The following is a 16,796-nucleotide window of genomic DNA, read 5'->3' as shown; positions in this document are numbered from 1 at the left end:
TTAGGTTTTACATTGGAAACAATAAAGTAAATTACTAATATTTAAATAAAGGGACACTGATTAAACAGTAATGACACTATGGCTGATTTTAGCCAGTTGCACATCATTAATTATTAAGAACATGCAACCTAAGTAAATTGTTTTATTAATTACTATTTCCATTTTTTATTAAAATTTGATATTTTAGTATTTAACTAATCATATAATGTGATAACATTATCATCTTAAAATTATTTAATAAAGTAAATTAACATTAAATATTTAGATTAATAATAAAAACATTTAATGAATAAATATCTCTAATCAGATTTTAGACTGTTCATTAAATGTTTCTGTTACTAAACTAACTATTATAAATAAAATGTTCCAATCAGGCTATTAGTGTTTTATTTATTCATTTAAAATTTTCCTGTAGTTACCTGTTTGTGGCCATTATATATGATGTTTGTGCAAGATCTTTGCTTGCTGAAAAATGAAAAAATAAATAAATATCAAAAAAATAATTTACAAAATTATAAATATATAAACAGGGTTCCTACTCAAATTTTTGTTTTAATTTCCATGACTTTCCCTGAACAACTTTGCACAAATTCCCTGACCCTCATGTCTATTACAGTATGGCACATTGACAAAAATAAAACAGCATTTGACTTACTATGCACATATGTTTTGCTTCTCCAACATTTTAATTAATTATTTTTTCTAATTAACAGATGTAAGAGGGCTGTTCGGAAAGTTCGCGGCCTCAAATAGAACAACAAACAAGATAATGTTAAAACTTTTTTTATTTTTCAATGTAGTCTCCTCTGTTAGCAATGCACTTATTCCAGCAATGTTCTAGCTTTTTTATGCCATCACAATAGGTCAATTTGTCAAGGTGTGCAAAATACTCGTTCACTTCAGAGATGACTTCATCATTTGAGTGGAATCTCTTTCCAGCCAAGAATTCCCTTTAATCCATTCAATAAATCTTTTCGCTATCATAGCAGTAAACAGTTTGTGAAATGTCGAAAGTGAAGCTATCGGGCAAAAATTTGTTGGACTGGCCCTGTCTCCTTTCTTGTACACCATTTGAAATATCACTTGGTTCCACGACTTAGGAATTACACCTGTTACATAAAATCTATTATACTGCCTGATAATATATTTTAAAATTGTCATGGGAAAAAGTTTTAGTATTTTATTAGGAAACCCATCATATCCCGGGGCCAATTTATTTTTGAGCCTCTTGATACATAATTGAAGTTCTTGAATATTAAAGATCTCTTCTATTGGTGCCAACCCAGATTCTTTCAGTTTTTCCACTCTAGTGTTAGCCAATTTCTCCTTATATCTAGTCGAAAAATTATCAAAAAATTTATTCCATTCATCTATTGGTATATTAACGGACCTTTTCCAATGATCAACAGGTTGTCGAAAACTATTGATCACTTCCCAAAATTTTTTGGAATCTTTAGTTTCAATTATATATTTATTTAAGTTTGCATAATATCTTCTTCTTTTAGCTTTAATCAACTGATTATAAATTCTTTTGTTGTTAATATATCTCTTCCAGTCAATTTCCTTATTAGATTTTCTAAACTGCCTCAAACTCTGCTGTTTTTTCTTCTTAAGATAATAGCAACTATTATCGTACCAACTTTAGCACAGTACGTATTTAGAAGCCCAATAAAATTTTCAAAATTAACCAGCAGACTTAGCTTATTTTCTTGATTTAGTATTCTTGAAATCTATCTAAGACTTCTCTATTTAAACTCTGTAAATTAAATCTTAAACTTCTTGTTGTATCCAATCTTAATGTTTTCAATTTATATAATTATGTTAAGAAGTTTTTTGATGTTTAAATGTTTTTTGTAACTGTACTGAGTATAAAGACAAGGAGTAGAACTCCCATTGTAACAGGCATTTGCCTTCTACTAATAAATTTTGACTAATTAATTAAAAAAAATGATCCCCTTTAATAAATTTCCTGAACTCTATAAAATATCAATAAACTGGGGAAAAAAAATCAGAAATTTTGTTATGCAATCAAAATTATTAAATTGAAAAATGATAAATAATACCATTTAAACCAGGGGTGGCCAACATGAGGCCCACGAAGCTAGGTCAAATGAACATAAATGTTAACTTTATGTACATATCACCAAATGAACATTAGAAGAGTTAAGAAGGTTTGGAAGAATTCTACAAAACGTATTTGGACAAAAATAAATATCCTGCATTTTACAAACATGCTCTATCAATGGTTTCACTATTTGGAAAAACTTACGCGTGTGAACAACTTTTTAGTCGCATGAAGTACATCAAATCACAAGTGAGAACACAAATTACTGATATTCATTTGGAAAACTGTTTGCATGTAGCGACAACATCAGTCGAGATCAATTTTGATGCACTTACTTGTTAGTTTTGTAAAACAAAGTCAGATGTCTCACTTTTAAATATTTTAAAATTGTCTAATAAATATGTTTCTCGGTTATTAAATAAATGATTCTCGGTTATGTTTTATTTTCTTCAAAAAAATAAATATACCTATTTTTTGTTTTTTTTACATTAAACCAGGCAAGTGTTTAACCACGATCTCACCTACTGGAAAGCAATGATGTGGTTGAAGCTGTAACACGCTTGCTTGTTTACTTTAATTAACAAAAAATAATTAGGTGCGTGGCATGGCAGGAAATATTTCTGAAATTTGGTCCACCTGCTAAAAAGGTTGGTCACCCGATTTAAACTATCATTTTGTGTACTTTGTAAATTTTTGGAAAAATTTTGTGTGAACTTGGGAGAAATTTTGGTCCTGAAAATATTCTGCACTCCTTTTCATAAGTTGTATTACACCACATTAATTCTTGCTGCTTGCAGATGACTACACTTAGTTAAGCATACTGTCAGCAAAAAATCAACAAGGAAGCTAAGGAAGCAAATTCCCTGACTTTTCAACAATTTTTAACAAATTCCCCGACATTCCATAATTTTTTATGAATACTAATGAAAATTCCCAACTTTCCATGTGTGTAGGAACCCTGTATAAATTAAAATGAACTTTATCTCAAACTTATATTAAAAGTAAAGTATTTTAACACATCAGTTGATGTTTTATACATTGCAATTCTTATTATTTATCATTATTTTAAATAATGTCATCATTAATGCTAAATACTAAAATTACAATTTTTACTTAAATTTTATAGTCAGATCTGTCTAAAAGTTACTCTCTATAAAGTCAAACCCTATCTTAACTCACTCAATGACCAGTTCCAATGTCAGCTTTATATAAAAACCAAATGAAGCTGCAAATTGCATCTCTTTAAAGCTTGAAATCAATCATTGCTAGTCTTGCCTATACTGTACAATGTTTTAGAAAGTTACACTAGATGTCAGCAATCATTATTATACATATTAATTTTGGTTTTAAAACCATAAGAATGGTCTTAGTATGTATATTTTTAGCCACTAAGTCACTTTTAAACTCACACTTCAAATTTCAATTTCAAAATTGTAGCTTTAGACAGATCTGACTTTATAATCACTGAAATCATAATGCTAAAAAAAAAATCTAAAATTCTTTGAAATTAAACTTTTACAGAGTCAACAAATAAATGGGCAATTAAAAACTATATGTTATTAACTTTTAAATAAATATTGACCATGTTGCTTTTTAAGGTTCCAATTTTAATCTTCATATTAAACATGTTTTTGGCAGTTTTGAGCCATCTTAGTCAAAAACAGTTTTAATGTTAAGTTCTAATATAAGATGTTCTTAAAATCTCTCAATAAATATTCAACATCTATAATTGTCAGTTTTCCTGTTAGACCCTGTATAATACAGAAAGATTCTTGTATAGATTATCTTAATGCTTAACATTAAACTATCATCATCCTTTCCTGTTGATACTCAGTGTGTACAGGTCAACATGGTAAAAAATCATTTTTACTGCCATCAACTACTTTTCTCCAAACTCCTATCGACAGTAAAGTTTTTAGCCTGGAGTATAAATGTTAAGTCCCTTTACTCTAAAGCATGCTTAACACTCAGTCCACCTTTCTCTAGGTCATCTCTTTGATTTTACCTTCAAATAGCTGTTTAGCCAGTCAGTCTTCTATTCTTTCCAAATGGCCAAACAACCTCAGATTAGTCTTGCTTACTCTCAACTGAATATTAGTTACCTTATGGTTTATTCTTATGTCTTCATTTCTGCCACTGTATCTATTAACACCACTAATTTTTCTGAATACTCTCATTTCTGTTGCTTCTAATTTTTGGTCAATTCCCTTATTTCTCATCCAACTCTCAGAATCATATGTCAATATAGGTTTAAAAACTGTGTTGTACATAGCTAATTTTGTCTTATGACTTATTTCTTTCTTGTTCCAGATATATTTGCTCAATTGGATCCCTGCCTGACTTGCCTTGCTTAATCTATTGCTGATTTCCAAATCTAATTTTCCATCTTCATTAAAGAATGTTCTCAAGTATGAGAACTTATTGACATGTTCTAAGCATTTGTTACTAAGTTTAACTGTTAATAAAGTTTCCTTCTCTCTACTAATAACCATACCCTTTGTTTTCTCATAGCTGATTGACATACTGAAATTCCTGCAACTTTCTTCTAAATTATTTAAAGATTGCTGGAGGTCTTGGGTTTATTGCTTAGTAGGACAATATCATCTATATAGAGTAAAGAACCAACCTTTATATTTCCCAAACTGAAGTTTGTCAATAATTTTGATTATTTTATTAAATTATCCATAAAAATCATGAATAATAAAGAGGAAAATATACATCTTTGTCTCACTCCTAGTTTTACTTGAACCAGTTGCCTATTTATTCTTCTATCCTTATAGCTGATTTGTAATTCCTATACAAGCTTTAGATCGCCTTAGTAGAGTATCTTTATGCTATATTTCTTAAGAACTTCAAAAAGTAATCCTGTAGGCATTCCATCAAATGTCTTCTCCAGCTCAACAAATCCCAAGTATAGTTTCTTGTTTCCCATGCTTTCTCTGTCAATTGCCTTAGTATAAACATTTGATCTTGCCATACTCTATTTAGTCTAAAGCCTGTCTGTTCTTCTCCTAGTTCACTTTCAACTATACAAATAACTTTTTTCTAAAATGCTGGTATAAATTTTAGCTAGTACACTGAGAAATGAGATTCCTCTATAATTACTACATTCTATTTAATTCATTTTTTATGAATTGGTGCAATTAAAACTTTTCCCCCCAATCCTTTGGAACCTTCCCTTCAGACCAACATCTTTGAATAATATGTAACCACTGTACTACTGTTATTCCCTCATACTTTAGCATCTCTGATCTGATATTATCTACCCCTGTGGCCTTTCCACATTTGATGTTTTTGATGGCCTTATCCACTTCTATAACCAAAATAGGATCTGATAATTCCAAAATCTTCATATTTTTCTCTACAAGCACAAAACTCAGTCTTTTGCCATTGATGTTAGGCTTTTCTTTCTCACCAAACTTACCTAAAATACTGCCATAGATGTAGTCATCATTTCCTACTACTATTAAGATCGCTAGATAGAACTATTTTTTCATTCGTATTTGTCTCTATTGCTTCTACACCTTCCTTCTTTGAGCCTTCAGTAGGTCCATAGGCAAAGATAAATCTCATTATACAATTTCCTATTTTAAATTTGCCCAGATGACTCTGCTAGAGTGTCATCTGGGCAAATTTAAAATAGGAAATTGTAAAATTTGCAAATTTAAAATAGGAAATTGTAGCGAGTACTTCCCATTCTATAGCAGATGTAAATGCTATGGCTACACCGTCCTTGCATTGAGCATCATTCTCTGAATAAATTAGCTTAAATTTATTGTTTAGGCTTGTCTTTCCAACTTTAATTTTCTTAGTTTCAGTGATACCTGTCATTTGTACTGTACATTATACTTTTCTAACTCTGGCTGGATCCACTTCCTTTCCATTCAGACTTCTAACATTGATGGTACCAACTCTGATTTGTGTTACAGTATCATATTTAACACTATGTCCTGCTTCCCTGACCAATACAGTACGGTTCTTGTTAAACTGGGCAATGTCCCAGCCAGTATGACTTTGTTGATTTGATTTACCATGCTTAAAAGTTTTAACTGATACAGAGATCCATTAGGGTTGGTTAATCCTAAAACAGCAGCCCATCTGGTTGAAATGCTCAAACTCTTAACAGCCCAAATTACGGTATTAGAATAAAAATGTAAGTGCAATTAAACTTTTTTGCCATATCAATTTTTTACTTAAAATTATTGAATTACAGCATTATTCAAACTATTAAAAACTAATTTTTGAGAAGTTTTATAAATACAACTTTTCTGTTTCTCTTTATTTTGACATCCTCATCTAATAATATTTCAGAGACTTTTATTTTAAATTATTATTTCAATATGAATAGATCATAATGAGAAGATAAACTTGCACAGGTTTTAATTTTTGTAATGGCTTCTTTAATCAAAACACATTTTTTTCTTCCTACTTTTTGAAGTTTCTCTTGTAACTGATAATTTGCAAAGTTATTTATAGAAATTGGTAGTGAAAACAGAATTACTATTTGCATTTATTCAAGTACTATTTATAAGCAAAATATTTCAATTCTATTTCTAATATAATCACTGAACTAAATTTTATACAAAAAGCTAAAATTCAAATTTAAGAACATTTTCTCTCACTTGTTAAATATATTTTATTCTAATTTCTAATTATGAATTATTATTAAAAATTGGTACTATTGAGATTTGATTTTATCTGAAATAAAAACATGATATTTTGCTAGTTATCATGTCCTTATTTTAGTTCAGATTGAATTATTTAGCCTAATACAGGGTTGTAATAAATTGGAGTGTTTATCACATCAATATTATGTCCTTATTTGATCACAAATTTAAGAGGCTATTTAAAAAGTAATCACAAATTACTTTTCAAATATACTCTATTCATAATTTAAACATTACACCTAGCCCTCTTTTTATACAGTCTATTTTTAGAATATATTGAAATAACATGATTGACAGGAGAAAAAGCAGTTCATTTGAAAATTTTTAAATTTAACTTTTTGTTAAAATTTTCCTATTGTACTCTTTTTGTTAAAAGACTAATTTTAAAACTACATGTTTTTAAATCAAAAGCTCACTTATCTTTTTAAACATACTAAATATTCTCAGATATCACAAATCACTATAGATTTTTATAAAATAATTAAATTTAAACAAATAGAACCTTGAGTTCCTTCACTCTATTTTGCAAAACTGTTCTTGAATGTAATGCTGAGTTCTGTTATAATTCTTTCACATTAGTTAATTATATTCAATGCTTAAATTCATTCCTCATTCAGTTAAGATAAAAACAAAATTCAAGCTTCTGATCAAAAGTTCATTTATAACTATGTCATTCAACTACTGTGACCCTCTAATCCATTTTTCTTTACATAATTTTGAACTAGCTATTTTCATTGTAAATATTTATCAATCTTTGATTAATATATCTATAAGATTTTCTCATACAATCAAAAATAATTCTTTGAAGCAACTAGTCTACTTTTTTATTCACAGCAGTTTTTCAATACTTTTAAGATTTAAGAATATTTTAATCATTAGATGACTTTATAGTTATCTGTTAGCCAATTAAATCTAACACTATTTTGAACTGTTAAATTTTTCCCTCATTATTTCTCAAGAATTTACTTTTTATTTCAAAACTGATACAGTCAACTTGCCTTAAAACAATCATCATAAAGCAAATTCTCATGTTAAAGTGAATTTTGCCATTGCCCTGGCAAAACACACTGTCACAATGTTAATTTTCATACAAGAAAGCAAACAAAAATTTTACCAGAATTCATTAAAGTGACCGGTAAATTACCTTCACATCATCCAAGAAATAACTATTTCTGATAATGACTTTATTATTTGCATCAAAAAGTGTAAAAAGCAAAGTAATAAATTTTCTATTTTGAGTAGAATAATTTTCTTTTAGTAAGAAAAAATGGATTTGACCTCCAATTATAGAGAAAATTAAATATCTGGTTTTAGCAGACAATTCTACTGTACTCAGAAAATAGGGTTACAGTTCAAGGATATCCCTCTGAACAGATGTGGTCCCATGCAAACATGTACTAGTTTGCATACAATAATGTCAGATGTGGCTACTTTTGCCAAATTTGGATACTTTTTTACTCTTTTGGTGCTGAAAAATTTTTACTTTTTCAAACAATCTTCAACAAAAAAGAGACACGGTTTTCTTTTAGCTTTGGTTTGTTTATCCATTTTGATCCACACCTTAACGACAAATACTTCCTCCTCATGTTTGATTTGAAAATCATTTAGATCATTAATTTATTTTTTTAAATAAATTTAATTTATTTAACTTTATTTAGTAAATTTCAAAATATTATAATTTGGAGATTTCAATTGCCTATTAATCCTCAATGATGTAAATTATACAATCTTGACCCCACCCTGGAAATCATTAATATGAATTTTCAATGAAGTGAACTAACTACTGTTTCCCTAGCAATTCATATTAATGCAAATTGATTATAGTCTAATAAATTAATAATTTGCACAAATTATACATATAAATAAAACTTCATTAAATAAAGCTAATGCTAATTTTTAAAACATTAAATTGTTTAATGTTTAGAATGACACAGTAAAATTATCCAAATATAATCTTTTTTCAATTTAATCAAATTAATAAATAATAATAATAAATCAAAAATTTATTATTCTTAAACAACTGTTTTATTTTACTGTGAAAGTAGAATGTTAATCATAAAATACAGTAAGCCATTACATGTATTAATTAAAAATCTAATTTAAATATATAATTATGGAATTAAAACTAGAAAAAAGTAATTGTGTTACTGTTCTTACCTCTAACTAACTGACAGCACTTTACAACATACGTATGTGGATGTTCAATTGCAATGTCAAAGCCTGAAATATAAAATTAAATCAAAATTATATATTTAAAAAATTTCAATCAAATGACTACAGTCATTGATATATTAATAATAATCTTACAACAAATGGCATTATTAAAAATTTTTTAAAAAAATGATAAATTCTACAATAAGTCATGTGGAACAGATACTTCTGCAAAAATATTTTAAGATAGAAATTGTACTAACTTCAGAGTCTGTACAGGTAATTCTATCTGTGATAATGACATTCCCTGACTTATTAAAGTCTCTGCATTTCCCCTTTCCATTATGTAACATTTGGCCAAATCTACTCAAGCCCATTTTATATACAATTACAGTAGAGCGTCGATTTTCCGAAAGTCAATCATCCGAAACGTCAATTATCTGAAAGNCGTCGGTTATCCGAAGGAATTCCAGTCGACAAATTTAAATTTTCGCCAGTGCTGTGGCGCTGTAATCTTTGGCTATGTCTTTGGCTATTCAAATATTTTACATTTTTGATACTAAATTAACTTCTGAAGTGTAATTTTTTATTGTTTTTATATTTTTCAATATATTTATTTTGTTTGTACAAAATAAAAAAATAATTTTTAACGATACAATAGTCTTCGTTAGGCTTAACATCGACGAAAATTCAACGCGAAGCGACACGCAACGGAGAAAAATTTCGACATCGGATACGTTAAACTATTTTTTCGTACATAAATCGGTTATCCGAAATATCAGTTATACAGACAATCCCAGTCCCCAATTGATTCGGAAAATCGACGCTCTACTGTATATAAATTTTTTTTATTAAAAAAATCACTTTATTCACTTACAAAAAACTTTGCATAAAACTGATAATATAATTAGCTAGGTCATTTCTATGTCATATAAAAGATTTCATGATTTTATTTAAATAAGAAAAATTTAATGTCAGAATTTAAAAAATTTCTTACTATACAGCAAATATTTACATTGCTTTCTGACACCCTTTAATGTAGAATAAAACAAAAAGCAGAATGAAAGAGCTATAACCATCATTTATATTGATTAATACTTAACTATATTTTACTTTTAAATCTGTAATATATTTACAGAATATGCAATATTTTATAATTATTTTAAATTTAAAATAATTTAAAATTAAGTTCTAACTTCTCTTTTAATAATTTTTAAATACAACTCACCTAGAGTTTGTAACATAATATTTTCATTCCCAACTAATTCATGAGCTTGGTCCATATATGCCTGTAATAAATGTTGGAAAATATTACTTAAAAAATCAAAATTTACATATATTACAAAATTATACATTACAAATATACATATACATTAAATTTATTGATAAAATTTTTAAACAGTTGAGAATGTTAAAATAAAAAGATATTAAAGTTCAGTTCTTGTAACAGAAATAATGTAGATATATACTGAATATAACAAAAAGGTACTGAATTTAAACAAATTATAATAATTAAAGTATTTCTGATTCAAAGGATGAGATAAAGACGATAATAAGGAAAAAAGCAACCTCCTTAGATTTCATTAATAACTGCTCAGAATTAAAGTAATAAACAAATGCAAAAAGAAAAATCATCTACAAAAAAAATTTTTTTAAATTATTACAAATTAATGGTTCTTTCTTGTATTACAATAAACATCTGAACCAACACACAAGACTGACATATTGAGTTATTGAAAATGTTAATCTACTAGATCTCTTCTAGACATGTCCAAAATTAAAGCAATACAGAAATGTACGGTACATGGTAACAATGCAAAAATGAATGGCCCCTCAATTGCAATGAATCATGTAAATGATTCACTTCAATTGAAAAGCTACTGATAAACTACTGATGTATCAGAAACATTTCCTCATTGTTAGCAGTCTTAACAGAGACTGTCAGAAACAATTTTGCTGTATATATAGTGTGTTACATTTTATTATGCTTATTTTATTTGGAAATGATGAAAAACTTCAGTTTTATCATCATTCCCAAATAAAATGAGGTTAGTTAAACAATGTCACAAGAATTTAATTTAATTTGCATTATACAGTTAAGAGGCAAATGAAAATTCTAAAAAATTCTGAATCACTAATAGTGGAGAGTGGAGAAAAACAAATTTAACTTTCAGATATCAAAATTGTTAATTAAACTTCTAAAGTCATCAATCTAAAAAAACATATATCTCAGTAATGTTCACTTCACTAAAAGTTTTGCTTTATTGGTAACATTGGACCTTCAGAATGTTTTGTACTGAATCATTTGTACAATATATGTTGGACATATTTCTGAATCAGATTGTCTTCATGACAAGCATACACACAGTCACACAACCCTAACAATAACTATGCAATACTTGAAAAACTAAATTTAATTAAGTATAAATAATGAAACAATACCAGTAATATCCAACAAATAACATACTTTACTAAATAATAATAAACAAATATTTTCAATTTTTAAATTGTCAAAAATGTGTTTTTATTATTATTATTTACTAAAGTATATTATTTGTTGAATATTACTAGTATTGTCTTGTTATTTATACATAACCATACATAACCCCAATCCTTTATCAGAGCCTTGATGAAACCTGAGCAAGCCAGAGTACCAAGCATTCCACATTACTTGATGCCTAATTATAGAACTCTTATATTTTAAATATTTAATTTTTTATGGATTCAAAATGATAAATATTAATAAAATGGTATTTTATTAACATTTATTGAGTATTTTAAAAAATTAACTTACCTCACTCTTTGGATCCATTGGGGGAGTGTCACGATGTAGACAAAGATGTGCAATTCTGATAACATGTTCTAGTTTACGAGGTTGTTCTTCAACTTTGGCAGCCAAAAATAGGGCACATGTTGCTATTGCCTAAAATTTAAAATAACATGCATATTATCAAAAAGCCAATTCATACAGAATAAAATTTATATTTTCTTGCAAATAAATAGTATAAAACCTGACTTTATAAGTTGTTATTATTTTAAAAGAATATTCAAACTAAAAGTGTTTTATTAAGGATAAAAAAATGTTAAACTGTACATGCATTTTATATGTTAGGAAATAATTAAATCATACTTACATTTCGATGAAACTTTGAAAATGAATGGAATACATAAAAACGATGCATATATACAATTGCAGTGTTAATACATAGTTGTGTACTTTAGAATATGTTAAGAAAATTTCTATACAGTTTTAGGCTATATAATTTTTAAAACTAATTTAAATAATAGTATATGTTAAATGAACTCTCATAAATAAATGAGACTGTATCACAAATATTTCCAATCTTTTACATCTTAAAAAAAAAAAAATTAATAAAATTAGTAACATTAGTCAACATTAATATTAATCAATGTTAGAAAGACTAATGAAAAATAATCTGTAATAAAATCATATCAATGATTTTATATCAGCGCTGTCCAACTGGCGGCCCGCCAAATAATTTTTACGGCCCGCGAGTACATTTTACTATGAATAAATTTATGTTACTAAATTATTATTATTAATATTAAAATTATTTTACTACCGTGTTTCCCCAAAAATAAGAGTGTCTTATATTAATTTTTGCTCTGAAAAATGCGCTAGGTCTTATTTTCAGGGAATGTCTTATTTTTTCCAGGAAGAAGAATTCACATTTATTATTGAACAAAAAAATTCCCAAGTCGAACTTAGACGAGAGTGACGTATATCCGGTGTGTCGAACTGTCGCCTTTTTATAGGGTCAACATCGGACTCGCTGACCAATTAGTGCTTACTGAACCGTAGCACTATGCAAATGTCGTGTGGTTTATCAACCTTCTTGGCCCCCGAAATGTTTGGTGAAGAAAATATGGCCCGCGGACTATGATAAGTTGGACAGCGCTGTTTTATATGAAAATGAATTACAAGATAATTACAAAATTAAATACAATTAAACTTATAAAAATACAAATATAAATAACCACTGCACAAAGCATTAAAGTACTGTACATGTTAAATTTTGTATTGTCATCTTCCAGATTAAATCTAAAATTAACATGATTATAATATACACTTACTCCTGCAGTGTTGTCATAATAATATTAGCTAGTACAGGAAATCCTTAGTTTGAACTTGGATAGTTCAAAATCCCATTAATTTGTAATTGTACTTTTGTCCTAGCTGGGGTATAGAGATTTACATGTGAAGGAATTCAATAGTTAGAAGTGAAAATTCTGTTCAAACTGTGATGTGTGTATGTGTATATTAATTCATTCATTTAAATCGAAGTACCTCCATACTAAGAGAACAATAGACGAAGAACAACTCTAATCTGGTTAATATGGCTCTGCTTTTACAGTAACACATTTTCAGCTATCACTTTACTTATGGAGTACCCTTTTTTTTCTTTTCTTATAAAATACAGCTGGTCTTCAGGATTGCAAGATTGGGCTGCAAGTAGCAGATTGAGTTATTTGTAGGGCTCTAGGCTACTACATTTGAATGACTTACTATTTTTGATCCACTTTAAAAATGTAACTTGGGCTACATTTTGTGGAATTCTGCTTTACTTTTTATAAAATCTATCTGGCAACCTGTAGATTCTCACCAGACGTGCTGTTTACTTTCACATTTATATTATTCTTATTATTATTATTATTAATAATAATNCTATTAAAAACTAATTTTTGAGAAGTTTTATAAATACAACTTTTCTGTTTCTCTTTATTTTGACATCCTCATCTAATAATATTTCAGAGACTTTTATTTTAAATTATTATTTCAATATGAATAGATCATAATGAGAAGATAAACTTGCACAGGTTTTAATTTTTGTAATGGCTTCTTTAATCAAAACACATTTTTTTCTTCCTACTTTTTGAAGTTTCTCTTGTAACTGATAATTTGCAAAGTTATTTATAGAAATTGGTAGTGAAAACAGAATTACTATTTGCATTTATTCAAGTACTATTTATAAGCAAAATATTTCAATTCTATTTCTAATATAATCACTGAACTAAATTTTATACAAAAAGCTAAAATTCAAATTTAAGAACATTTTCTCTCACTTGTTAAATATATTTTATTCTAATTTCTAATTATGAATTATTATTAAAAATTGGTACTATTGAGATTTGATTTTATCTGAAATAAAAACATGATATTTTGCTAGTTATCATGTCCTTATTTTAGTTCAGATTGAATTATTTAGCCTAATACAGGGTTGTAATAAATTGGAGTGTTTATCACATCAATATTATGTCCTTATTTGATCACAAATTTAAGAGGCTATTTAAAAAGTAATCACAAATTACTTTTCAAATATACTCTATTCATAATTTAAACATTACACCTAGCCCTCTTTTTATACAGTCTATTTTTAGAATATATTGAAATAACATGATTGACAGGAGAAAAAGCAGTTCATTTGAAAATTTTTAAATTTAACTTTTTGTTAAAATTTTCCTATTGTACTCTTTTTGTTAAAAGACTAATTTTAAAACTACATGTTTTTAAATCAAAAGCTCACTTATCTTTTTAAACATACTAAATATTCTCAGATATCACAAATCACTATAGATTTTTATAAAATAATTAAATTTAAACAAATAGAACCTTGAGTTCCTTCACTCTATTTTGCAAAACTGTTCTTGAATGTAATGCTGAGTTCTGTTATAATTCTTTCACATTAGTTAATTATATTCAATGCTTAAATTCATTCCTCATTCAGTTAAGATAAAAACAAAATTCAAGCTTCTGATCAAAAGTTCATTTATAACTATGTCATTCAACTACTGTGACCCTCTAATCCATTTTTCTTTACATAATTTTGAACTAGCTATTTTCATTGTAAATATTTATCAATCTTTGATTAATATATCTATAAGATTTTCTCATACAATCAAAAATAATTCTTTGAAGCAACTAGTCTACTTTTTTATTCACAGCAGTTTTTCAATACTTTTAAGATTTAAGAATATTTTAATCATTAGATGACTTTATAGTTATCTGTTAGCCAATTAAATCTAACACTATTTTGAACTGTTAAATTTTTCCCTCATTATTTCTCAAGAATTTACTTTTTATTTCAAAACTGATACAGTCAACTTGCCTTAAAACAATCATCATAAAGCAAATTCTCATGTTAAAGTGAATTTTGCCATTGCCCTGGCAAAACACACTGTCACAATGTTAATTTTCATACAAGAAAGCAAACAAAAATTTTACCAGAATTCATTAAAGTGACCGGTAAATTACCTTCACATCATCCAAGAAATAACTATTTCTGATAATGACTTTATTATTTGCATCAAAAAGTGTAAAAAGCAAAGTAATAAATTTTCTATTTTGAGTAGAATAATTTTCTTTTAGTAAGAAAAAATGGATTTGACCTCCAATTATAGAGAAAATTAAATATCTGGTTTTAGCAGACAATTCTACTGTACTCAGAAAATAGGGTTACAGTTCAAGGATATCCCTCTGAACAGATGTGGTCCCATGCAAACATGTACTAGTTTGCATACAATAATGTCAGATGTGGCTACTTTTGCCAAATTTGGATACTTTTTTACTCTTTTGGTGCTGAAAAATTTTTACTTTTTCAAACAATCTTCAACAAAAAAGAGACACGGTTTTCTTTTAGCTTTGGTTTGTTTATCCATTTTGATCCACACCTTAACGACAAATACTTCCTCCTCATGTTTGATTTGAAAATCATTTAGATCATTAATTTATTTTTTTAAATAAATTTAATTTATTTAACTTTATTTAGTAAATTTCAAAATATTATAATTTGGAGATTTCAATTGCCTATTAATCCTCAATGATGTAAATTATACAATCTTGACCCCACCCTGGAAATCATTAATATGAATTTTCAATGAAGTGAACTAACTACTGTTTCCCTAGCAATTCATATTAATGCAAATTGATTATAGTCTAATAAATTAATAATTTGCACAAATTATACATATAAATAAAACTTCATTAAATAAAGCTAATGCTAATTTTTAAAACATTAAATTGTTTAATGTTTAGAATGACACAGTAAAATTATCCAAATATAATCTTTTTTCAATTTAATCAAATTAATAAATAATAATAATAAATCAAAAATTTATTATTCTTAAACAACTGTTTTATTTTACTGTGAAAGTAGAATGTTAATCATAAAATACAGTAAGCCATTACATGTATTAATTAAAAATCTAATTTAAATATATAATTATGGAATTAAAACTAGAAAAAAGTAATTGTGTTACTGTTCTTACCTCTAACTAACTGACAGCACTTTACAACATACGTATGTGGATGTTCAATTGCAATGTCAAAGCCTGAAATATAAAATTAAATCAAAATTATATATTTAAAAAATTTCAATCAAATGACTACAGTCATTGATATATTAATAATAATCTTACAACAAATGGCATTATTAAAAATTTTTTAAAAAAATGATAAATTCTACAATAAGTCATGTGGAACAGATACTTCTGCAAAAATATTTTAAGATAGAAATTGTACTAACTTCAGAGTCTGTACAGGTAATTCTATCTGTGATAATGACATTCCCTGACTTATTAAAGTCTCTGCATTTCCCCTTTCCATTATGTAACATTTGGCCAAATCTACTCAAGCCCATTTTATATACAATTACAGTAGAGCGTCGATTTTCCGAAAGTCAATCATCCGAAACGTCAATTATCTGAAAGAATTCCAGTTGGCAAATTTAAATTTTCGCCAGTGCTGTGGCGCTTCAATCTTTGGCTATGTCTTGGACTACTCAAATATTTTATTTTTTGATGTTAAATTAACATCTGAAGTATAATTTTTTATTGTTTTTATATTTTTCAATATATTTATTTTGTTTGTACAAAATAAAAAAATAATTTTTAAC

At 27.2% G+C, this 16,796-nt stretch overlaps 1 protein-coding gene across 1 annotated transcript in view; it reads right to left on the bottom strand.

The window, feature by feature from the left end:
* LOC111621245 (cyclin-T2-like) overlaps positions 1-16,796 on the bottom strand; it is a 55,203-nt gene that overhangs the window by 22,687 nt on the left and 15,720 nt on the right. The window contains exons 3-7 of the mRNA XM_023363325.1: positions 12,018-12,099; positions 11,678-11,806; positions 10,112-10,172; positions 8,890-8,952; positions 420-465 (exon numbers count right to left, since the gene is read on the bottom strand). Of these exons, the coding sequence (XP_023219093.1) occupies positions 420-465; positions 8,890-8,952; positions 10,112-10,172; positions 11,678-11,806; positions 12,018-12,099 (381 nt within the window). The remainder of the gene's footprint in view (positions 1-419; positions 466-8,889; positions 8,953-10,111; positions 10,173-11,677; positions 11,807-12,017; positions 12,100-16,796) is intronic.

Source organism: Centruroides sculpturatus, unplaced genomic scaffold, assembly GCF_000671375.1.
Source record: "Centruroides sculpturatus isolate CEXI.00-Female unplaced genomic scaffold, Cexi_2.0 scaffold283, whole genome shotgun sequence".
NCBI lineage: Eukaryota > Metazoa > Arthropoda > Arachnida > Scorpiones > Buthidae > Centruroides > Centruroides sculpturatus.
Note: the sequence above shows the minus strand (reverse complement) of the source record. Positions and strands in the feature narration are given on the sequence as shown.